The 26,275-nt window shown below is 42.8% G+C and overlaps 1 protein-coding gene across 2 annotated transcripts; it reads right to left on the bottom strand.

The window, feature by feature from the left end:
- Positions 1-26,275, bottom strand: LOC111962087 (neuronal acetylcholine receptor subunit alpha-7). Of its 2 annotated transcripts, XM_023984906.2 has the most exons (10): positions 25,962-26,275; positions 20,915-21,054; positions 18,841-18,885; positions 15,729-15,838; positions 13,876-13,955; positions 12,344-12,511; positions 10,441-10,635; positions 4,831-4,917; positions 3,129-3,238; positions 1-643 (listed from the first exon to the last, which is right to left on the bottom strand). In XM_023984906.2, exons 1-10 carry the CDS (start codon positions 26,014-26,016, stop codon positions 77-79), a joined length of 1,557 nt encoding a protein of 518 aa, XP_023840674.1. In that variant the 5' UTR covers positions 26,017-26,275; the 3' UTR covers positions 1-76. The 2 variants fall into 2 exon arrangements, with proteins under 2 accessions (XP_023840674.1, XP_023840673.1); XM_023984905.3 differs by lacking the exon at positions 25,962-26,275 and having other exon boundaries at positions 20,915-25,951.

Raw genomic sequence — 26,275 nt, 5'->3', positions numbered from 1 at the left:
CACACACACACACACACACCACACACACACCACACACACCCCCATCCCTCCCATCCTCCAACACAACACAGCCCGCTCAGGTGAAGAAGTCTTTGGAGATGGCCTCCACGAAGTTTGGCGCTGACATGAGGATGCCGATGGTGCAGAGGATGGTGAACACAGAGAACGCCATCAGGCACAGCCGGTCAATCACAGACGCCGCAAACTTCCACTCATTGCACAGCGACTCGTCCTCGTCCTGGCCCCGGAAGCGCTTGGCGATGTAGCGCACCTCCTCCAGGATCTTGGACATGTCGGAGTCCACGGGGCTCGCCACCCCCACCCCGGTGCCGCCTGCCACGCTGCCCAAGTTGGGCAGCCCGGCCCCGGGTAGCAGCACCTCCTCGTCCCCTGCCCCCACCAGCCTGGAGCAGATGACGCCTGAGTCGGGGGTGGTGGTGTAGTGCATGCCCTCCATGCCCCGGAAGCCGATGTAGAGCATGTTGCCATTGGTGGGCTGGAGGGTCCCCTGGCTCATACTGAGCTCCACACTGGAGAGGCTGTTGCGCGGATGCTTGTTGTGGCAGGCCAGACGCACACGCTCCTCGCCGGGCCGCTTCATACGCAGGAACCATGCGCACCAGTTCAGGAGCACCACACGTGTCTTTGTGGGYATGTGTGGGAGTGAGAGAGTGAGAGAGAGAGAAAGTGTGTGTGTGTAAGCGTGTCAGTGTTTGTGTGTTTATGTACACCAGGGGGAGGAGAGACAAGAATAGAATATCAACACCAGAGGAGAGAAACATGAACAGGAGATGATCACTAGGCAAGCATTGTGCATTAGCTCCCAATTCTAACACAGACGCTGACAATTTTAACATGGCTTTTCACTCTGATTATGTTCTCTTGGTATYCTGTAGCTATACATGTTTTAGAGAAAAAATATCAGTTTACAAAATCTTTCAAATCATATAGATTTAATTTCATATCTGCTCCAWAAAATACAGTTTAAGTCGGAAGTTTACGTACACCTCAGCCAAATACATTTWAACTCAGTTTTCACAATTCCTGACATTTAATCCTAGTAAAAATTCCCTGTCTTTAACACCACTATATTTTAAGAATGTGAAATTTCATAATAATAGAAGAGAGAATTATTTATTTCAGCTTTTATTTCTTTCATCACATTCCCAGTGGGTCAGAAGTTTACATACACTCAATTAGTATTTGATTGCATTTCCTTTAAATTATTTAACTTGGGTCAAACGTTTCGGGTAGCCTTCCACAAGCTTCCCACAATAAGTTGGATGAATTTTGGCCCATTCCTCCTGACAGAGCTGGTGTAACTGAGTCAGGTTTGTAGGCCTCCTTGCTCACACACGCTTTTTCAGTTCTGCCCACACATTTTCTATAGGATTGAGGTCAGAGCTTTGTGATGGCCACTCCAATACCTTGACTTTGTTGCTTCAATATATCCACATAATTTTCCTACCTCGTGATGCCATCTATTTTGTGAAGTGCACCAGATCCTCCTGCAGCAAAGCACCCCCACAACATGATGCTGCCACCCCTGTGCTTCACGGTTGGGATGGTGTTCTTCGGCTTGCAAGCCTCCCCCTTTTTCCTCCAAACATAACGATGGTCATTATGGCCAAACAGTTCTATTTTTGTTTCATCAGACCAGAGGACATTTCTCCAAAAAGTACGATCTTTGTCCCCATGTGCAGTTGCAAACCATAGTCTGGCTTTTTTATGCGGTTTTGGAGCAGTGGCTTCTTCCTTGCTGAGCAGCCTTTCAGGTTATTTCGATATACGACTCGTTTTACTGTGGATATAGATACTTTTGTACCTGTCTCTTATACACATCTAGATGTGTATAAGAGACAGGGGATGGTGTTCTTCGGCTTGCAAGCCTCCCCCTTTTTCCTCCAAACATAACGATGGTCATTATGGCCAAATAGTTATATTTTTGTTTCATCAGACCAGAGGACATTTCTCCAAAAAGTACGATCTTTGTCCCCATGTGCAGTTGCAAACCGTAGTCTGGCTTTTTTATGGCGGTTTTGGAGCAGTGGCTTCTTCCTTGCTGAGCGGCCTTTCAGGTTATGTCGATATAGGACTCGTTTTACTGTGGATATAGATACTTTTGTACCTGTTTCCTCCAGCATCTTCACAAGGTCCTTTGCTGTTGTTCTGGGATTGATTTGCACTTTTCGCACCAAAGTACATTCATCTCTAGGAGACAGAACACGTCTCCTTCCTGAGCGGTATGACGGCTGCGTGGTCCCATGGTGTTTATACTTGCATACTATTGTTTGTACAGTTGAAAGTGGTATCTTCAGGCGTTTGGAAATTGCTCCGAAGGATGAACCAGAGTTGTGGCGGTCTGAGACTGATACAGTGAATTATAAGTGAAATAATCTGTCTGTAAACAATTGTTGGAAAAACTACTTGTGTCATGCACAAAGTAGATGTCCTAACCGACTTGCCAAAACTATAGTTTGTTAACAAGAAATTTGTGGAGGGGTTGAAAAACAGGTTTTAATGACTCCAACCTAAGTGTATGTAAACTTCCGACTTCAACTGTATATAAGTCTTATTCCGTAATGAACCAGATTACTATGTCAAGCACAAGTTCAGATCACAGAAAACATATGACGACACACATACTGTACACACACAGTACATAATAAATTAACATTCCTGCTCTAGAAAAAGTGTTGTAATAACCTCTGGTAGCCTGCCGATATAATGGCTTACATCTTGTTATTAGCATGTATGAATCTTTATCTAGTTTAATATGGCTTATAATTGCATCATCCACATTTTTGGCAGTTTCCAAAGTTCTGTGCCCTCTCCACTCACTTCCATCTGCCCTTCAAGCCTGGCCAGCAGTCTCTCCTCCCCTCCCCTCTTCTTCAAACTACATTGGCATTCCTCTCACGCCAATGCTCAAACTGCCCACTAACCCTGACTAACACACACACACACACACCTCAGAGCAAGGAGCAGCCGCTGGTTCGCTGATGTAGAACCCTTAACCTTCAGGTCCAATTCTACCTTAATGGAATGTCAGTATTCGGAATTCCGAGTGTATCCGGCGTTCCAAGTGAATGCAGAACGCGGGAATGGAAAGACGGACACGGACTCACCCACTTTGGCATTTTGGCTCCGTCCGGGTCATGATGGTGGTACTGGAGGACCAGGACAGTGGCGATGACGGACAGGCCCACGATGACCATGGTGGTGGCAAAGTACTGGGCTGGAATACAAAGAGAGAGAGAGAGAGCGAGAGAGAGCGAGAGCGAGAGCGAGAGCGAGAGCGAGAGCAAGAGCAAGAGCGAGAGCGAGAGCGAGAGAGAGAGAGAGAGAGAGAGGCACGGCATAACTCAGAGGAATCATAGGGGATTATATACTATGGCTGGAGACCAAGGGCACATTCAGTTAATATATGCCACAGAGCAGATGCTTTTATCCAAAGCGACTTACAGTACAGTGAGTGCATACATAGTATGTGTATGTGATCCCTTTGGGAATTGGACCCGCCACCCTGGCATTACTTGTGCCATGCTGTTACCGACTGAGCCACACAGCAGGAGGTATACTGTCCTGCATACTGATATATGCCCCGAAAAAGAGCCTCTCAGAGATGAGCATCTGAACCGTGCCTGGTGTTCAGTCGGTCGCAATGTTCAGAATGTCGAAGATAAAAATGTCGCTAATAAAGGATGTCTGCAGAAAATACAACATGTCTATCTCTAATCTCTCTTAACGCTACGGCAAGCTGCAGGGCCGACTTGCCCTATACGCAGACTATGCAACACAGGGTGCAATTTCGAAATTTGGTAGTGCAAATTTTCCTCAAATATGTCAGTCAATGACAGACATAGTATGATATGGTTAGAACCAGCCCTGGCAAGCTGAATATGTTCCTCAAGGCAGAGACCAAATGGGCCATCATATCATGTTAGGGGGGGGGGGTCTGGCCTCTCTTTATTGGATAGCTTGAAGATACTGTGGAAGCAACTGGGTGGCACGCAGGGAAATAGCTGAGATGAGGATATCAATATGTTTAAGAATATAAATATCTGCCATTGGTAAAAATATGACAGTAATTGGGCTTGAACTGCAGATTCATTAGCGGAAAAGATTACACACGAACATCCATTGCTTTGAGCATTGCTCAATATCAATATCAATATATATTCATCAAATTATAAAAAGAAACTGCAAACTATACTCCCAAGTCTGCAATCAACGCCAAGTCTCTATTTTTTAATTTGCTTGTCAAATTAATCCATTGACCCATTTGCTTGCCAGACTGACTGCCTGCCACTTGAGCGCGGAGGTCTCAGATGCTACGTAGTCAGGGTTGTTCTATTCATTAGGGCACAGCGTAGTAAAACATTTTGCAACGGATAACAAAAACGATCATTTATTAATGACCAAGTTCAGGTAGTCCCTTGCTGTTTCAGTATGTTTTCCCTCCATTTGGTGCATATAAATACACCCCAGGTTTCATGGGTGAGTGATTGCACTTATATCTCATCAGTCCAACCGATTAATGACCTACTGTATACTGTAGCGTCACTGTATGTGACAAATGAGCTCGGAGGTGCCACCCAGTTTTCGCTTTAAAAAGGAGCGTGTGTCACTTTTTCTGTTTCATCAGCTCTTTCTACCTCAGTCATTGAGGGCCGGTTCYTCTTACGAATGTGGTGACACAGAGGGGACAGATGGATAGATGGAAGGCATGAATGGATGACTGGGAAGAACAGATGGCTGGAGAAACGGACAGATGAGAAAATGGATAGATGGAGTAGGGTGAGGATGAAGGTCTCCCTGAGCACCTACCTATGAGAGGAACAGAGTCAGAGGTGGCCGGCATGATTTCAGCTACCAGGAGCATGAAGACAGTTAGAGAGAGCAGCACAGTGATACCTGGAGAAAGGAAGAAAACGAGGGAGAGACAGACAGACCGACCATTAGAAGACAGAARCTACTGTACATCACCAGGCATGCTGTCATCATGTTATCGTATCGTGCTATCATCATGGTATCATAGTGATTATCATGGTATCATAGTGCTTATCTGTATTATAGTTATTATCATGTTATCATGGTCATGATTGTGGTTTTTGTAAAAGAGAGAGAAATGTTATTTTCAACCATTTMGCAACCAATGTACAAATTAGAAGAAGAGGGTAGCTCATTCATTAGACGTGAACTTAGAAAGGCTGAATGTAAATGGAAGGCCTGTAAACTTCAAGTGTTCTACGAGATAATGAAGGATCTGATGAGAACTTGTTGCGGTTAAAGATGCACGAGCGAACAACTTCTCTTCCCTGATCTCCCGAAACTTCTGTTGTAGACAATTTATTTATTTAACGAGGKAAATCAGTTAAGAACAAAGTCTTATTTACAATGACGSCCTACCCCGGTCAAACTCGGACGACGATGGGCCAATTGTACGCCGCCCGATGGGACTCSCAATCAGAGCTGGACGTGATACAGCCTGGATCCGAACCATGGACTGTAATGACGCCTCTTGCTTGAATTGCCCTGCCAATGCATTGTTGTTCTTCTCAGAATATGTTTTAAAATTATATTTCAACATTTGAGGTAGACTATATATTCACAACGGTAATAAATCTGAGTGAACATATATTGAAATAATTTCCTTTTTAATTTTTAATTTACTGGGCTGATGGAGCCTGCATCAGATGGTCAGTCTCAGCAGAGGGAGAGAGCAGCAGACTGAGGGTCTGCCTCTCAGTGTCCTTCCACTGACACAGACCAAAAAGGGACACCATCTTCCAGCTGATGGCGAAACTCGAGTCACACTACATTATTTCTGCCTCATGCACAAATTCATGTTGTTAGTCCTATGACCAGAGAAAGTGAAACATTCCTCAATATTAAAAAAGACCCAAGCCGCTAATAATAACAATGCAAGCCTATCGATACACMTTCCTACTCATTCATTACAGCTGTAGTGTTGGTTGTAGCTTGAGTGGAAGTTGAGAGAACACACACTTTATGGCTTATAKAAGTGTTGAATATAAAGTGTTGACAATGCTAGAGTAAAAACTTAAACATGAACTCACTCGTAAAAACAGCAGCTCTTTGCTGTATTCGTTGACAGATTCTCTCTCTAGTCATGGTTTTCAAAGTTTCGAAATCTCACAGTCTCAACTTTACTGTAGATTTATTTTACACCTGCTGCCTTATTGCAGACACGGTAATCAGAGCCATCCGATTGGCAAGTGGTAGGCCTATAGTGTACTTGATTTGCTTCTCCCGGGCCCAATGGGAAAGACGTTTGCATCTTCAGACATATGAAATCGTTTGCATCTTCAGACATATGAAATGGTTCAACATTGGAACACGCTGCCTACCCGGCACGTAGGGCAGCTGAATCGGGTGCAACTACCGCCAACAGCGTGTGGCGAATAAAAGATAAAAAACAGAAATTACAAAAATGTTTGGCGATCGACTAGGCATGCCTTGGAGATCAACCAYTTCATGATCGACCGGTTAGTGACCGCTGTTCTAGAGCTAGAGAAGCAAACCCCTTCAACCAACACTCTTAAAAATAAAKGGTGCAAGTTGGAACCAAATAAGGTTATTGAGAGCGATGTCATAATGGAACCATTTTAGGGTCTCTGAAGAACCAGAAATGTTTCAGCCCTCTAGGTCCGGGATTGAGTAGCCCTGCTGTATGTTTTTAAGCCATTTTTGCATCTTTCCCAGGGTGCCTTTCAATTGAATTTTAGAGTTACCAGTACCACCCATGACTGTGTTTGCTAGTGACAGAGATATAGCTATTGRATTCATTCATTTTCAGTCCTGTGGCCTTCACCATTAGATCCTAAATGAATATGTTATCATTAKAATTACATTCTTTAYMACAATACAATACACATTTCACAAGGGCTTATTTTGAGTGGCTAGTTTTACCCTAACGCAGTGGCCTGAAACTCATGGTTTACAGGCCACATTAGGCCTGCAAGTTACATTATGTTGGCGTGCAAAGTGATGTGTAATMTCTGTTGAAATCCAGCCAGTGTGGGGATATGCAACATTTTCATTTTTATTCACCCACAACCTGCATTCAGAATGATTGCCAGGGTAGGGAAGACTAAGATATCAGACTACCTAAAGCATCTAAACTGGAACAATCATTTCAGTAACTTTTGTAACAAGTCCAAGTAACAGATTTGAATATTTTAGAACAATTTATGTTATTTATATTTCAGTAGTCTAAAATCAATTAATCAATCAATGCACATGCAAAAACATAGATATTGAAACAAACAATTCAAAAATCAAACCTGCAAAAGAACATGCTGGGAAATAAGATAATGAAGGGCATGGTTTTGGTTCAGCTCTGGTTATTAACACCAACACTGGGGTTCTTTTACATCACTGAGTGTTAATTTAACTCCTGAATCAACACTAGAAATGTTACACTGAAATTCAACACAAGTTGACAATGGCCAATTTTCTGTGTTCTATGAAAGGGACACATCTGCAGGCTTCCATACATTTCAAGAACCTTTTTTGAATTCTGAAGACTGTAGATGCACCATTAAGAACCCCCCCCACTTAGCTCAAAGGTTCTTTATTGGACAAGAGTTCTCCAAGGAACCTTAAGAGCTGAAGAAGAACCATTTAAGAACCTTATTGTTTTCAGTGTACAGTGGGCTATGACTCACCAGCAGCACACTTCCCAAAGTTTTCTAATGAACTCGGAGGATCAATAAAGCCAGGCGATCCAAGGATCAAGATGGATAGAGCGCTTTCCTCTCATTAACCACTACTGTATTCTTCAATGCACCCAGTCGATACATTTTATACAGACACAAATGGAAACACACACATGCATGCAGACACACAGAAACACACACAGCACGCACACACACAGAGACGCACACACACACACACACACTATCTTGTGGTATCACTTGGGAAAATGTTACTTGCAGTTTGACTCCGAGTTTCAAGTCAGTTCATTGCCAGCAGATATTGATTTCAGACCATAAGCCATCCAGTGAATCAGGAGGTGGGAGGAGGAGAGTGGGCAGACGTGGCGAAAGTAGTTAATTGAAGTATCTTGAAAATGTAGTTTTCTATTATACTGTCTCAATATGCTCTACATTAACTATGAGCATAATAAATTGTTTAGGGGAAAGCAATGTGTACGCCGCCCAGTGGGACTCCCAATCACGGCCGGATGTGATACAGCCTGGACCCGAACCAGGGACTGTAATGACGGCTCTTGCACTGAGATGTAGTGCCTTAGACCCCTGCGCCACCCGGGAGCCTGAGTTAAGGCAAGTAAGTTCAGGAGTAAAAATGTGCTTAAGTTACGTAATTTAATGGCTGTGATAGGAGAAAACGGAGGATGGATCAACATTGTACTTACTCCACAATAATTGACAGAGCGAAAAGAAGGAAGCCTGTTTATAATAAAACAATTTCTCCAAAACATGTATCCTGTTGTCAACAAGGCACTAAAGTAATACTGCAAAACATTTTTTGTCCTGAATACAAAGTGTTATGTTTGGGGAAAATCCAARTCAACACATTACGGAGTACCACTCTCCATATTTTCAAGCATAGTGGTGGCTGTATCATGTTATGGGTATGGTTGTAATCGTTAATGACTGGGGTGTTTTCAGGATTAAAAAAATAAATAGAATAGAGCTAAGGAGAGGCAAAATCCTAGAGGAAAACCTGTTTCAGTATGATTTCCTAGTTACAGTTTTGACTTAAGTCTTCTTGAAAATGTATGAAAATGATTATCTAACAATGATCAACAACCAATTTGACAGAGCTTGAAGAATTTTGAAAAGAKTAATGGGCAAATGTTGRACAATCCAGGTMTGGAAKGCTCTTAGAGACRTACCTCAGAAAGTCTCACAAATGTAATCGCTGCCAAAGGTGCTTCTACAATGTATTGATTTAGGGGTGTGAATACTTAAGTAAATTAGATTTCATTTTCAATAAATTAGCAAACATTTCTAATTTCTAACATTTKTATTGTTTGCTCAGCCACGTTTCTTACTCTGAAAACTAGAAGCATCTAAAAGTATCTGTCATCAATTGTACGATAACATACTGTAGATGTGGTTRGTTGCATACAACAAGAAAAAAAACACACCCATGTTAAACACCTATATCCTACGCATAGAKATTTGAATATTAATTATATTATTATGGTCCTACGTAGTTGAACTCATTCTGGCAGTAGGCTGCTTCATACACACACACGGACTCACAAAAAAACAAAACACAAAATCATCTCCAGGTCTCTCTGGGCAGGCAAGAGGGCATTTCCAGTTCATCTGGTCTGAGGCTCCAGCCAAAGCTCAAGCCCAGTCATGCACGCAGACAGGCAGACAGGCAAGCAAGCAGGCCAGAAGCATAGAGGGCTTGGGGGACTGGCCCCTGCAGCGCTGCTCTAACAGATGCACCCCGCAAATATCTGGCCCCCTCTACCATCACTGGGAAGATTGGGCGCTAGTCTGGGCAGTGCCCYTAGGCAGTGGCTAAATGTGTTGTGTTTTATGCACTGTCGTTTTTGGGGGGTTACAGGCTAGGTACTGTACTGTAACTACCTATAGCCTATAGATGCAGCTTAAGCATGTCACAAGCTATGTGTGTGATGTTAACATATGCTCTTTTAACTCAGCTTGGCAGCGTGTGTATGCCTGTGTGTGTGTATTACTGTAGGTAGGGCTCTGTGTAAAGCCAGTCCACCTAAATGAATCAAAGTGGATGAATGAAATCAGATGCAGCCAAGTCAACTGGCATGAATAATGTATTTAGGCATACCTTTTCAAAATTGCTTTTTGCTTTTGTTTTAGGTCAACTGCAGACATGCCCATCAGTCAAAATGGCATAGGATGAATTATACAGAGCCATTTATGTAAAAACCTTCACATACATAAACATCTCTAATGTATATAAAGTTTGGTTCTGTAATAACAGTATATTCATGCAGAGAGAAAGATAATAAATTATGGGTGAAATAAATATTTTTCTTCTGACATGTAGACGGAGTGGCTTGTCCGGTGAGTGAAGGGATGGCGTTTAGTTGCCCTAGAATTCAACAGACGGCCTTTGGGCTGAGTGTCAGTCCTGCTAGCCTAGATTGAATGCCAGTCAAGAGTGTGCACTTTACAAACCCACGGACACAAACACACATGAATATTCAGCGACACCACACATTCGGCACACAAACGTTCCGTATGTTATTCACGCATTTGTGATAGAAAGCAACAGAGCGGACCATAATAGTAGGGTARACTGCTGTCTAACATGCCCCATTTCATCACAAGAAGAAAAGCATACCTTTGTGCTCTGCCTCATGGTATTTAGTCATGTACCTTAAAAACATCGCTCACACACACACAGACACACAACCGTTTCACGCACACACACCCTCCCCAGTCTCACCCAGTGAGATCTTCTCTCCAGAGTCCGCGGGCAGCAGGAAGACGAGCAGGGCCAGGGTGGAGATGAGGACACAGGGGATGAGCAGGTTGAGGCCGTAGTAGAGGGTGCGTCTACGCATCACCACCGTGAAGGTCACGTCAGGGTAAGGCTCCTTACAGCAGTCATAGAAACGCTCGTTCCTCCGTCCGGGGACCTCTGCATCACACACACAGACAGAGAATTACAGTACATGCACACATATGCATCCTTATTGTATACACAGATGTTTACTGTTATACTATCTTATACCATGGCATTGTTGAATACTTGTTTCTGATTGGCTTAAAGGGCATTCTAGAGTGTGCATTATTTCCCTATTACGCACGGTACAATTGCACGGTATAATTTAATAGCTATGAAGTTCATTCTTACACGTTCTATGTTTGAGCTGCTTTGAAAGCAAAAGTCGAGCTGAAAACATTACTGGCATTGTTGAATTCGATTTTTATAATAGCAAGCCAGGATGAAGGTTTGGTTAGCTAAGGTAGCAAGTCTGTTTGGTTTCCAAATAAACTACTTTAGCTGTCCAACTAGCTATTAAACTTGCTAGCTACTTCAGTGGATGTTGCCACACTTCTACTGGCAATATATTTATAGCGGCAAATATGATAAATTATAGCCATGGTATGAAAGGGTTATAATCAACTCAGGGCTCTATGCTTTCTCTGGAAAATAATGCAACTCCGTGGAAGGTTTATTCCACTCCGCTAGCACATCGTGGAACACACCTTCTACCTCATGCATTATTTTCCAGAGAACGTATAGCCCCTCGTAGATTATTTCTTACATAATCACTGCCAGAACACACCAATAACAGGCTTCAACGACTAGCCTCTTGTTATCAAGAAAGTACATCAGGGAGTGAATATTGTGAACAMTCCTCTTACATGCTTCACTACTCTTATGATCTTTAGAACATTGGTTTGGATTGTGTATATGCCCATATAGGAGGGAATCATAGAGCATGTTGATGGTGAAATGGGCAGATTACTTCCTGCGATTTCTATTACGTGGGGCCTCAATGCTCCATTGGTTGGTCTCCTAAGGACACATTCCTCACTCTCTTTCTCCATCATCTCTTTGTTTCTCTATCTCTCCCTCTCCATTTCTTCATTTCCGTCTCTTGGAAGCACATGGATATGTTTTGGCTCCCCAGGGAGCGATGAACAGGCCTTTGTTAATCATTAGCCCCCAACATGACTCCTCCGTCTATGTAAAATGGAGACATTCCATTTARGGAGGGTGAGGGCGGGGGCAAACATAACCTAATAGAACCATTCCATCAGGGGTGGTAAAGCCTCATGTGTTTTCGTGTCATTCCCAWTCTGAATAGAGCTCTGCATGCGAAAGAAACATCAGGGTAAGGCTCCTTACAGCAGTCAGGGAAARCGAAATGCCACTTGCCCGTCACACTTTGTTGCGCTTGATTTGGCAAATAGTGCCTAGATACGACCCCCCCCCTCCAGGTGCAACGAGCTCCATGGAAGCGTCTGCCAACCCACCCCTGCAGGGGGTTCACTAAATAACAGCAGGACAGTTTTAATTGCTGTTGAATAAATGTAGGCATATAATGATTGTTATGTAAATCCAGTTCCATTCCTCAACAATCAGATGTCTTTAGAGGCATCAAAGCCATTGTTCTTTTGAATATTAGTTCAGTCATGGCTGCTAACTGCTTTCTTTTTTTATTACAATYAATGTGGATCCGCAGAGCTGCCCTAGTTCGCACACTACGTCCAGCATAGATCTTACATACAGGAAACTGTGTGATGTTTTAAATAGTAATCATAGAACCAAACCTCAGACTTCTTCGAGCATGACTCTGTGCTTTCTATGGCTCTCTGCCATTCGGGACTGAACTTACCCACGAGGTCCCACTCTCCATTAGCAATGTATCCAGTCACATCCGCCTCAATCATCTGCAGGTCTAAAGACCAGCCCCCGTACGTCCACGAGCCAAACTTGAGGTCACAGCGCTGGACATCGAAGGGAAACCAGCGCACGTCGATGTAGCATGTGCTCTTGAAGATTCCTAAGTATCAAATTTGCTTAATTGTATAAACTGTTACCGAAGCAATACATCAAGAAATGGTCAACAGAATGGAAGGATGGGATGAAAGAGGGATATTAATAATAATTCCCCCTCATTATAAGGGGGCCAACAACGGAGCCCTGGGGAACTCCAAAACTGTTGATATGAGAGGGGGAGAAGAAGCAAGAGCAAAACCAGCCTGAGCATGATGAATTGGGACAGGGTTCTTTGATTTACATGCCCTGGATCCCCCACAAAACAAAATTGCAGAAAAATGTAATTTGTTCCCAATCTCTAAGCGTCTGCAAAGCGTTTCCGCCGCAGCCATTCTGCCTATGTTGGATTCGTTTTCCCTGCAATAAGGGTCTCTCTGSACATTTGTGAATGGCCTATTTGACTGAATTAGTTAGTCGTTGATAGCAGGTCGGCTGTCATGTTTTGCATAGCCCCCTCTTTTCGTCCATCCAGCCCCCAAAGTAATTCATGTCCGCTGTCTATCGTGATGCAGCTGTTTGTGGCTCTATTGATTTCTGTCAGTTACAACTCTGTTTTTCTCTAATTCCTGCAGTCAGCTGGAGGGCGATACTCAGACAGGGTGCACTTTGCGATCACCTTCCTTACACGTAGGTCCTGCTGGTCCCCTGTTGGTGACATACTGTCAGGGACTTGTATGTCTACATCCCGGAGGTGACATTACTGGGTCAGAGAAGATGGGGTCAAACTAGGTGGTAGGGTAGACATGGGAGAGGGTTGTGACAGCTTATAGAGACATTACCCCCCCCCGCATCCAATTTCCACATCTCAGTCACTGCCTCGTTCATAACTCTGAGATGAATCAATGCCTGTCGTAATGACATTCTTAAAGGTCATAAAGCTGATTTACAGACTGATTTGCTTATAGGGAGCTATTTGACTACACTGCACTCCATATCCCGACGGAGACCATGTGTCAGCCAGCCCCACTCGACACACACCCACAGTGGTTCACATGTCTTCTAATTCGGCATGGCGTTGTGTAGAATCTAGTTAATCAGCTCTGCATGACTTAATCCATTAGATTTGGGAGGTTCATCATCACAGGCACAGGCCTTTGTTTGTGGGAGCAGAAAAAAACAAAATGAATAGCAGAAGCTTGGAACGAACACAGAGTGATTGCATCATCATTCAGATCCATAACTTTTCATGGCTTCTTTTATTGGCCCAGAGGGACCTCTCTGACCAAATTGACCTGGCTTATTTCCTGACCACTATACCATTTTGACACAATTTCCAGGCCCACTGATATATACCAGTGGAGGCTTTTTCAGGGAGAATAAGGAGAATGGACCTCCCCCTGTGATCTAGGAGACGTTAAGGAGGCTTACCTGGGGGGAGATACTGGCAGTAGCCAGTGGAGTTGACTAGGACGTTGGTGTGGAAGGTGGCGTCAAACCTCTCGTCAGCGCTGAGCATTGGACACAGATTAGCAGTTAGCATCCATCCAGCGCTTTATTTGCACATAAAATCTAACCTTGTAGCTTTAGCGGGAAAACAAGACCGTAAAGAGCTCAGCAGAGCTGGGGTGTCACTGCCGGCGCAAGGGCTGTGTAAATCATAGTTACTCAGCATAGTGCAAAACAAATAGCATAGACCAGGGATCATCAACMAGATTCAGCCGTGGGCCAATTTTTTGGTCAGGGGATYGTCAGAGGATGGTCAGGGGTCCGGAACATAAATACAAATCATTTGTAGATGGCAAATTTACCGCAAGAAGCCCAAACAGATATAATATTTGACTAAAACATAATAATTTCAAACCTTGCTTACATTTGTATACGATCCCATATATCTAGAGAGCTATTATGTGTGGGAATACATGGAGATGATTTGCTGGTGTTTTTACAGTCTTTTATGTCCAACAATAGAAAACATTGGGGGACAAATAAAATCCCCTAAGGGATCAGTTCTGGAACCCTGACATAGACTAACACACTGTACACACACACAACACTGTAACACACACTGTAACACACACTGTACACACACACAACTGTACACCCCCCCACAACACCACAACACACACACACACTGTACAACACACACTGTAACACACACACTACGACACACTGCACACACACACACTGTACACACACACACTGTACACACACTGTACACACTGTACCACACACCAACACACACACTGTACACACACACTGTACACACACACACACACACATTTTAGCACACACTAGTGAAGAAGTTGCATTAGAATGTGAATGAGCAGAGTCGAGCATGTGCAGATTAAGCAGGCTCAGCTGCTTCACAGACAGCCCATACACAAAGAAATGACAACGACAGACACAAACACACACAKAAACAAATCAAGAGCTGCACAGTGCCCCCACTTTGATAATGTATCAGTCTGTGCTTCTCTCCAACATAAATCCATGTTACTCTAGCTAGCTGTAGCACTGCAAGATACAGTCACAGCAGTACAGATGAAAGCATCTCTTCATAAAAAAGATAAGCCTACCAGCATCTGACTCAGACATCAACCATTCATCTTTTCTATTTACTTATATGTTTCTCTCAAATAAACGTGTCACCTGTATCTGATCTGCAAAATACAAGTTTGATAGTCTACACAGAAAAACAATTCAGTAGAACACTGTGTGCTAATTAAAAAGTTCCTCTACAACGTCTCTACATTCTTCAGGGCCTCGATGTTCTCTGCCTCTGATATCGCCCCCGCTCGTTACACTACTGACATCAATACATTGGACAAGTTATTGGAGCTTATCTTTGATCAGGCCTCCTTCTCTAAATGCAAATGGAGCTCTGTTCCGTCCCTGACGCTCTCCACAACAATTGCTCAGCATAAGGAAGCATATCCAGACTAGCCTCGGCTGCTAGCGTAGGCACTCCCGTCACGTTGATGTTTTTAAACAAAGAAATATAAATCATGACAGGCAAATAAGCTATTTTTACTCTTTTTGATGTACTTAACATATTACGGCTCTGATATAAGATGCAACACATTCAGTTCGCTGAATAGCAATTGTGTTGAATGAATGGCATCCAATGAAGAAAGACAACACCACACACAAGTGCATCAAATGGATGATGGTTCCCCTTCTCTTAAATCCAAATCATAACAGTAAATGTTACTGGCTCGCTAGCCGACACACTGGATTAATCCCACAATACAGTACCATGATGTATGAGTAGTGTTACGTACCTGTTGTAGAGGAGAATGTCAGGCCTCCATATCTGGGTGTCAGGGAACCTGACATTGGTAACTCCAGGGTAGTCTGTGGTGTTCCACTGCAGGTAGTAGTCAGTCCAGTACTAGGAGACCACACAGATAGGTTAGGAAACACTGGAGGAAGTTCATAATAAGACTTAACGCTAATGTGTTATAATCAAGTGTGTTATTTACCCATTGTAGAGATTGACACTTACAAGTGTTGTGAGACAAMGTCCAGGTTAACTACATAATAATTTGCACCAGGTGCAATAGGGTTCAATTAAACAATAAGGCCAGAAGCYGAGTGCCTGGATACAGCCCTTAGCCGTGGTATATTGGCCATATACCAAAACCCCCCAATGTGCCTTATTATTATMATTAACTGGTTACCAACATAAATCGAACAATAAACAAGAATTTTTTGCATCATACCCGTGGTATATTGTCTGATATACACACGGATGAAATGATGTCTTCACCCTGTGTTATTCCTTCTTATGACTTTAATTTGGCATTTTTGTTTTACATTCTTTGGTCAATTTCCTCTGGGGGAAAAAAACAGTTTAACTGTGAACTTGGTACAAATGCTCAGTATATCTGGACCTAATTATCTGCCCACAGGGTTACGGTATAAGGTTACCTAGCTAATGAACAGAGAGAGGCATACAGAAAAGGACAAATTCCCAATGACTGTGAAACATCCGTGTTAAATATCTATGCACTCTGAACGGCTGGTCCGGCACGGTAAGGTATATTATTAGACTTGAGCGGTCTGCCCAGACCTCGTATTTKTACCGAATGACCTCACACAGAAGACAAGCCTATAACTCTGGCCTCTTCCTCTCCAAATGGAGTACATTGTTTGAGCAGCACACCACAACCCCACTCTGGCGAGCATCTCTCAGTTTCGTTGGAGGCTCACTGACTCGCTCTCTCTAATCATTATCTCTAATTATATAATTACCTTCTGACAATGGAATCATCCTTATAAATATTCTCTGGCAAAGGACAGGTATGCTTAATTTCCTTTCGATGAGAGGAGAGCAGTCCAAATTGGATTACATAAGTGGGTCATTTAAATGGACAGAAGGCATTGTTTCATCACAGTGGCTAACCAGCTTCAGGAGAGTTATGTATGGGGAGTGGAATCCCAAAAAATCTAAGTGAATACRTCTGAGTGAATAATCTCTGTTCACTCAAAAGTGTTCCTTAACGGCCACATGTAAATTAATTTTATGCTGTCAGAAATATGGCACGCAGTAAATATGCAACGCAGTAAATATGCACAATAAATTACCAGAGAGGAGGCATCTGCTGGGGATGGGAATTCACACTGTAGAWCATGTTTTTCTCTTGTGGGCTATTTATGCAAGTTCAATCATTCCCTCTGCCAGCATGAAACCTTTAAAGAGCCGCGGTAACGGATGTTGACATTTGAAAAATACCCACAGCTCGGGGCATAGAGATATCTCTCCCCTCAAAATACAGACTTCCAGCACCAGAGCCTGGGCGGATCGCTTTCCAAAACATTGAGAGAGGGAGCAAGGAAATTCATTGAGCCCTTAAAATCAAATTAAGCTAAAAGACTACTTCGCACTGGAGGCAATTTAACAAAGAAAATGTGCTGGAGAAAGGTATGGCTGAGCCCGAGGGGATAAAACAACCTTTCTCACTGGATGACGATTGTGAGATGTTAGGAAGGGATTAGTTGCTTCTCTAAATTTTAAACACAACTTTCGTAAGACCGTGAGAATTCTGGGAATTCACAATACTGATAAGAAAGCTAATTAAATATGAGCAGCTGTACGAAATGGGTTAAAGAAAAGAAAACGTGTTTACGTGCAGTATTTGTYTTCATGGCTTTACTGTACTGTTTTGTCATTATGCATATACTTAAAAACCAATACAATTATTATAAAAGTAGCTTCTAACTGCTAATAATCTGCTATAATGTCCTTTATGTGAACTGGAAAAAGCACAAGTCTTCCACCCCATCACTGCCAAAGGTGCAAAAGGAACTAGGCTTTTGAGCCTGTTCTGCCATGTCAATGTCTGTCTGTTCAAAACATACAATTGTATGGTCATTCTTTATTTGGAATAAAAACGCGTGTTAGTCTAAAAAAAGAGGCACCCATCAAAAAATACAGTCTGTATGAGCTTTAGCAATGACACGGGCTTTTTCCAAAGGGGACTTGAGTTCACAAAATGGCCGAGTGGAGTAGTGTACCACATAATAATGTGTGTGCGACACCTTTCAGTAAAAAAAACTCAGCGAAGGTTATAGATGACTTACTTCAAAAACGTATTCAAACTGACACCATATTGACAGYCGAGCCTGACAGAGCCTTTCAACTCCACATGGAGTGTCTAAAAGGGAAATGCAGTATTAGTAGAAGCAGAGCGAGTATCGCGSGTCCTTTTTTGCTGTTGAGGGATTTTTAATTTTTTTTATCCGACAGCTATTTATCTAGGTCAAATACTAGGGTTGGGAGAAGCCAATTCGTTTAGATACTTTGGGGAGCCAAGTTGAAGAAAAAAAAAACGACAAAAATAATTTGGCTAAAGGCTTACACTTATCATGGACATTTGATTCACACTTTTCTTCTGAGTCCATCTAGGCACTGTCCCTTTGGCACTCGCCAGCCCATCCGCAAAGGTCTGTGAGAGCACGGTTTAATTTTCTTAATGTAGTGGCACTCCCCTATCCCAGTGAGGATTGGGAATGGAGCTGAGGGCCAGTTTGTCAAGGATGAGGGGGATAGGATGGGGGGGGGGGTTTGGGATAAAGGGCAGAGCTGACAGACACATCCATCAAGCTTGTTAGGTGTAGTAGATCCTCTAAGGACGTTCTTGAGCATGACCCTTAAAATTCTGCACATTTACTGTTGCTTGGTAATTGAGGAGCATTAGTAGAGTTCATTGATATACAACAACTAACTGTCTGACTCGATAAAGGAGGATGATCACAAAGACACTCTACCCGGGAGAAGGAAAGGGGGTGATGGAGGACAAGTGTCTTGATATGAACCTCGGTCTGTTTCGACGCATATCTTCACATGCCACATACTCTTAGACTCAAGGTTCGAATGATGAAAGAACTCACCAGCTGTAACCAGATGTTGGTCGTCAGGACCTGGTTCTTCTCATCCTGTAAACATACAAACACAATCCATGTCTGTCACCAACCAATGCTAGAAAATATTCTAATTTGTCGCTCCACCTGCCACACTTAATAAAAGTCTTGCTGGAACAGGACTTTTCGCTAGCTGTAATTCGTCTTAGATATGGCCACTTGCCGATAAAGGGCAAATGACTATGAATAACGTCACTTTGATAAATGTCCTGCATTTMAAATCCTCTCACAAGCAGGTAGCAAAACATGGAGCTACTGCATCTGCATAACAACACCAGCCAAGCATTTCTATTAAAAGACACAAGCTGCTCCAAAGCAATGGTTGAGGTGAAAAGACCTGAGGTGATGTTGTTTAAAAGTGGAAAGGTTATTGGTCTGTGGGTGCTGGGCGGTGGGTAATGCGGCATACTTAAACTTTTACCAGTGAATGCTTATAATTTTTTCCTGTTTATGGGCAAACGCTGCAGCCGCCACAGACCCCAGCTGTTGGCATTGGAGTTCCAGGAAGGCTCAACTGTGTGGCTCCATAAATGGTCACTGGCCAATTACAGTAGCTGCAAACATGAACCTCATGCTCACGGACTCGCAGACTAATTTGATGACTTGTTTTTTTGAACTTTTCAAAGTATATTTGTTTACCTAAGTTTTTTTTCTCACAWTATATTATATATATCATCTTAAATCATCCTTGTAATATTGTATAATCATGGACGCAATGTGCTCTGTACCCTAAAATGTGATTAGCTAGCAGTAAATGGGAGCAGGCACGTGTAGTGAATTGTGACTAATGTTTCCCAATCCAGCAGGGCTCCCACTGCACGAAATAGGGTCTCTTTTAATCCCAACGCAGCACACAGCTGGGGTCCCCCCAAAACACAATCTCCACCAACAACAGAGTAGAAATGGTGAAACAAAGAATGACAATGAAATATTCCGTGTAGCTATTTACCAGGGATAGGCAACTGTTCTCGAGGGCCCCTGTTACAAAGGTTAATGTAATAGCCGGTGTTATTACATTAACCGTTGTTACAGCCCCTGTGTGCAGACCTTTGTTCCAGCTCAGCACAAACACACCTTTCAACTAATTGTGGTATTTGAAGTAGTTTATAATTTAAAACGGGGTATTAGAGATGGGTGGGAACAAAAGCCTGAACACACTGTGGCCTTTACAAGACTTACAGTGCTATTAGGAAAGAAGCAGCAAGAGTAGTATCGTAGAAAACAGTAGGCATGAAAAGTTGAAATAAGATGGTTAAAAATCACTCACTAATGTCACATTTGTCAAAATGCTCTGCCTGTGATTTTCACTTGGGAAACACGCTCCCTTCCAATTCCGTCTGATATTATGGTAAGTGATCATTTCAGCACATTCACCGTTTTCTGCCGGCGCTTTCCTCCCATCTAGATTATAGATCTACAGTATGCACAGACAGTTCCATAGCACCAGTATGATATACATTCAGCGCAGGGAGGCTGTTTCTGACACAACAGTATGATTTTGGCCAAGACAATATGCTCGTGACCGGGTGGATTCAAATCCCTCAACTACTGCTACTTTGCTACAAATCCTCACATTCCTCTTTCTTATCTCCTCAATAACACATACGTAGATACTTTGAAAAACGGTGGTATTCTGTGGGCCCAGGGAACGTTGGGGTTGTCAGATGCTGGGTGTAATGGTGGAGAGATGAGGGCTACCGTATGTTGTTTCATCTCCCCTGCTGGCAGTGCCCTGGCAGGGGGGAGTGCATCAGACACACAGGGGGGGGAAAGGTCTGCTGCCTCTCTCAGCAGCACTGTGGGTGAGCTGAGCACCGACCGGGAAACACAGCCGCACAGGGAGCCTTGTTAATGTGGCTCACACATCCTATCACAGGGAGAGTGTGTATGTGTGTGTGTGTTTGATATCATCTCTGGTGCTTCGGAGGGGAGATCTGATGTATCCATCACTATGTGTTACGGTGATGCTGTCAGTGTTTCTTTCATTGCGTGCTTACAGAGTGTGTGTGTGTGTGTGGGTTGACAGATGGCTCATCAGACTCACCACATCCATGATCTGCATGAGGCTGAAGCTGAAGTGTACGGTGAGCGAGTGGGAGTCGTTGAACACGGGACGCTCCAGAGGGTTGTAGTTTCGCATCAGGTCCTTGTACAGTCTGCGCTGGTGCTGTCCCTGTAGAGACACTAGGGGCCATTCATGCCCGCAAAAACACACACACACACATGTCAAAGACACTGACATCCCATCACCCACAGTTTGCAACCGTTACATTTTTTGCATTTTGTATGTTACGGTCTGGGAAAATAAATAAAAGCTCAACTAAATGTAAAAAAAAAACTAGACATATCTATCTAACTCCACCCGGCACAGCCAGAAGAGGACTGGCCACCCCTCATAGCCTGGTTCCTCTCTAGGTTTCTTCCTAGGTTTTGGCTATTCTAGGGCGTTTTTCCTAGCCACCGTGCTTCTACACCTGCYTTGCTTGCTGTTTGGGGTTTTAGGCTGGGTTTCTGTACAGCACTTTGAGATATCAGCTGATGTAAGAAGGGCTATATAAATACATTTGATTTGATTTGACATTGAACTGAAGTCTGTGCCCAGTGGGACAGAGATCTCGTAAAATTCCAACTCCGAAGAACTTTATAAAACAGTATAACAGAAAGCATTTATTTTTGTAGTGCCAATTTTTCACACATTCAGTAAAGACAAGGCTTTAAGATACAGCATACATTTTTGAATTTGATACTGGTGTGCAATTTCATACAAAGTTATACAACTATAAATAAGGCAAACAGAATAATCTCTATTGTCTGTTTTTGGTCTTGAACCCCATCCGGTCTCATCTGCTTCATGTATCTGGAGACACATCAGTCTGTCTCTTCTCCTTACATTGTAGAGAAGACCGCAACTATCAGCTCAAACGGCAAGGTACTGCAGTCCGGAAAAACAACCTGGTGTCAGAGCATTTTGTATTATTCTGTACGTAAATGTTTATATTCCATTTAGTATGATATGTTATGTTTCGTATAGTATGTATTCATTTGTGGATGTCCATGTTACGAATTTGCAAAAATSTACAATGTGTTACGAATTTGCTAAACTTACAATATGTTATGAATTTACAAAACATATGATATGTTACAAATTCCAATTTGTTGTGGCTAACATTAGCTAGGTGGCTAACGCTGATGTTAGKTTGGKTAGGGGTTAGGGTTAAGGTTAGGAATTAGGTTAAAGGGTTAAGGTTAGGGGAAGGGTTATCTAAAAAGGTTAAGGTTAGGGTTAGGGGAAGGGTTAGCTAACATGCTAAGTAGTTGCAAAGTAGCACGTAATGAAAAGCGGCTAATTATCTAAAGCTGTCCGTGATGAGATTCAAACACGCAACCTTTGGGTTGCTAGACATTCGCGTTACACGCCCACCTATCCACCACTCCTTACCTTAAGTAAAATGCTGTCTTGTGTCACCATACCAAATGTAACATATCACAAATCTTGGCTTTACTGTACTATGTTACYTCTAGTCTATGAGATCAGGTTGGGGAAAAAATACCAAAATAGTTCAAATACATCCTCATCATTTACCTTTGAAACGGAGTTTTCCACTTCATTGCTGATCAGAAGATCTGCACCTTTCAGTTTCCACTTGTTTGCTCTAAGAGGCGGAAATTGTACCTGCTGATGGACTACATGACCAAAGGTATGTGGACACCTGCTCGTCAAACATCTCATTCCAAAATCATGGGCATGAATATGGAATTGGTCCCCCCTTTGCTGCCATAACAGCCTCCACTCTTCTGGGAAGGCTTTCCACTAGATGTTGGAACATTGCTGCGGGGACTTGCTTCCATTCAGCCACAAGAGCATTAGTGAGGTCAGGCACTGATGTTGGGTGATTTAGGCCTGGCTCGCAGTTGGCGTTCCAATTCATCCCAAAGGTGTTCGATGGGGWTGAGGACAGGGCTCTGTGCAGGCCAGTCAAATTCTTCCACACCAATCTCAACAAACCATTTCTGTATGGGACCTCACCTTCTGCACGGGGGCATTGTCATGCTGGAATAGGAAAGGGCCTTTCCCAAACTGTTGCCACAAAGTTGGAAGCACAGAATAGTCTAGAATGTCATTGTATGCTGWAGTGTTAAGATTTCCCTTCACTGGAACTAAGGGGCCTAGCCTGAACCATTAAAAACATCAGACCATTATTCTTCCTCCAACAAACTTTACAGTTGGCACTATGCATTCGGGCAGGTAGCGTTCTCCTGGCATCTGCCAAACCAAGATTTGTGCTTCAAACTGCCAGATGGTGAAGCGTGATTTATCACTTCAGAGAACGCAAATCTAATGGCGGTGAGCTTTACACCACTCCAGCTGACACTTGGCATTGCACATGGTGATCTTAGGTTTGTGTGCGGCTGCTCGACCATGGAAACCCATTTCATGAAGCTCCGGACGTACAGTTCTTGTGCCGACATTGCTTCAAGAGGCAGTTTGAAACTCAGTAATGAGTGTTGCAACCAAGGACAGGCGATTTTTACGGGCTACGCGCTTCAGCACTCGGCAGTCCCGTTCTGTGAGCTTGAGTGGCCTACCACTTTGCGGCAGAGCCGCTGTTGCTCGTAGACGTTTCTACCTCACAATACCAGCACTTACAGTTGACCCAGGGCAGCTCTAGCAGGGCAGAAATTTGACAAACTGACTTGTTGGAAAGCTGGCATCCTATGACAGCGCCACGTTGAAAGTCACTGAGCTCTTCAGTAAGGCCATTCTACTGCCAATGTTTGTCTATGGAGATTGCATGACTGTATGCTCGATTGTATACACCTGTCAACAACGGATGTGGCTGAAATAGAATAATTTTAACGGGTGTCCACATACTTTTGTTTATATAGTGTATACTATGAGGTTGGAATAATACTGTGATTAATACTGTGAAAATGATGTTAATGGCGTTTTAGTGTAAGAGCTGTTTGAAAAGACTGCCTAAAATGTTTGCCTGTTTTGGTAGGTTGGAGTCTTGGCTTGCCTGGTGACATCAGGCGGTAAATTGGTTAACAGACCAATAAGAGAGTTCCAAACATTCTCTTCCAATAATGGCTAGTTTTCCCCTCCCCACTCAGACCACTCCCAGACTCCCAGTCCTAGCCAAATTCTTTCTTAGAAGCTATTTTTGCCCATTTTGATTGAAAACAATCATAGAAAGGTACTTCATTGTTACGTAGAAATGGGATCAAAACAGCTACATTGGACCTTTAAAAGTATTTTTGTGGTAGAAATGTACAATTTTTTACTCAAGTGAAGTCAGATGCCCTGTCATTTTCCCTGCTGCAAATACATTCATTCATTCAAGCTTCTGGTTGTTATGACCTTCAAAAACTGCAGTCCGTGTTGAAACAAGAAAAAATAAATCATGGTTCTGCAACTTTTTTTTTTGGCTTTCAGATTTTGAAGACTTGCTGTTGTGCTGGAGGGGAGGAACTCATAAGGTATTAGAACGTTTTAGGATATTATTTGGAGAGAGAAATATGATGGTGCATTGAGTGATGACAGCTCTTTAAAATACATTTTGTGGTAGTTGAAGAACTATGTAGAACAATAGGTTRGTATGTAGACCTACTTATACCTAGCTGTAGTTCTATCCAATAAATAAAATATTTAGGCTAACCGTGATCACCATTTCAGCTTGAATAGAGGTGAAGTAGAGGAAGAAGTCATACCCTCTAAGTTTCTGTCTAACCTGTCGGGAAACTGGTCAGAAGTTTGAAAGAAAAGAAAAGCAGTAAGGCATAATATTTTAGTGCGAACCCTACCCATGTCAGCGTCGTTCAGGCCCTACTCTACCTGGGCCCGATTGCGCAACATGAAATTACAAATACAGTAACAAATACAGCAACTTTCTCCATTAGTAGCGGATTGTCTCTCGTCTGTCCGTCTCTCCCTACACTGCCCCATGCACTCCTCTGCYTGTGTGAGTATCCATAGCAACATTCCATTCTGATTCCAAATGTAAAAAGCAGAGTAGACCAAGGTGTCAAACCATCTACGTTTGTGTCTAAAGTGCTGGGAAAGTGGTCAAAATGTCAGTTATTTGTAAAAAGTTGGAAAATAATTTGTTAATGCGGTTACTAATACAGCTATATTGTTAGATTGGTAGAATATGTTTTAATATCGATTTCAGATTTGAATAGCAGAGAAGTAKACTTTTTGTGTAAATTGTTGGAAAAGTGGCCAAAGTAGCTGATTAGTGTCAAAGGTTACATCGTTTACAGTGAATAGAACAGAATGTTGGGGGTCATGACGTCACAACGGGGCCTTAAGAATGCTGCTGGGAATCCCATTGAAAGTTGGAGGACAAAAAAAGCTTAATAAAAAAAAGAGATCCAAAAAGTTGCATGCAAGCAACTCAAACCAGACCAGTTTGCACGTTTTAAAGTTTGAACGGCGTTTTCAGCTTAAGACCAGTTTGCACGTTTTAAAGTTTGAACGGCGTTTTTAGCTTAAACAGTATAAGAGGAGTAGTGTGTTAAATAATAATAATAATAATAGCAATAATAAGTATGTAACTTATGTCTAAGATTTAAGTGGGGACTCTTGCTTCGCAACACTGCAAGGCGCACTGTTTCATGTACAAAGTGTACACAGGTGAGGGACCTTGTCCTTGATACGATGCTCAAAGGTTCTAGAATCTTCTCTGTGCGAGAAAGGTTCTACAAACTGATCTCTGGGGGAGACTGTTTAAGAGCTGTCCATGGTTCTGATTAGACACAAAAGGAGCATTCTGTACTRCTACCTCAGTTTTAAAGTATGGAATAGAGATAATAGAGTATTATTAGTCAGATGGCGCCTCACACTTTAAATGTAACTGTTTCCTTTATGGAAACACATCGTCTTTTTACAGGAAGATAAATCTATGTCGATGTAGGGTAAAACAATGTCAGAAGAAGCTACACTTCTAAGTTTCTCATATAACCGAATCAAGGCTAGCCCTCTCTGTAACTGACAAAGCCCTCTCTGTAATTGACAATGAACATCTAACCCACGGTTTCAAAATCTCACTATAATAACATTATGATAACACATGCACAGCGTTGCCTACCGTGAAACAAGCAGACGATGGTAAGTAAATACAGGGTAAAAATCCGAGCCTCCATTGCATGACAGAACAAATGTGCCTCCTATGATAGCCTAGACTATGTGACAGTTCCGAGACACTGTTATACAGTAACCGGTAATTAAAAAACGCCAAAAAGTCACCGGGCATCCCAGACAACGCCTGGCAAACGGTTGAAAATAGTTGATAACGAGGCTTGACATGCGAAGATACGGATTTGTATTTGTGCTCCGGGGGGGATGGGGTTGGTCGGGTGCTCTTCCTTGAAGCCCTCCAAAATGAAAATGCGAATCGCGACA

This window comes from Salvelinus sp. IW2-2015, linkage group LG4q.1:29 (assembly GCF_002910315.2).
Source record: "Salvelinus sp. IW2-2015 linkage group LG4q.1:29, ASM291031v2, whole genome shotgun sequence".
NCBI classification, from domain to species: Eukaryota; Metazoa; Chordata; class Actinopteri; order Salmoniformes; family Salmonidae; genus Salvelinus; species Salvelinus sp. IW2-2015.
This window is presented reverse-complemented; position numbering and strand designations above follow the sequence as displayed.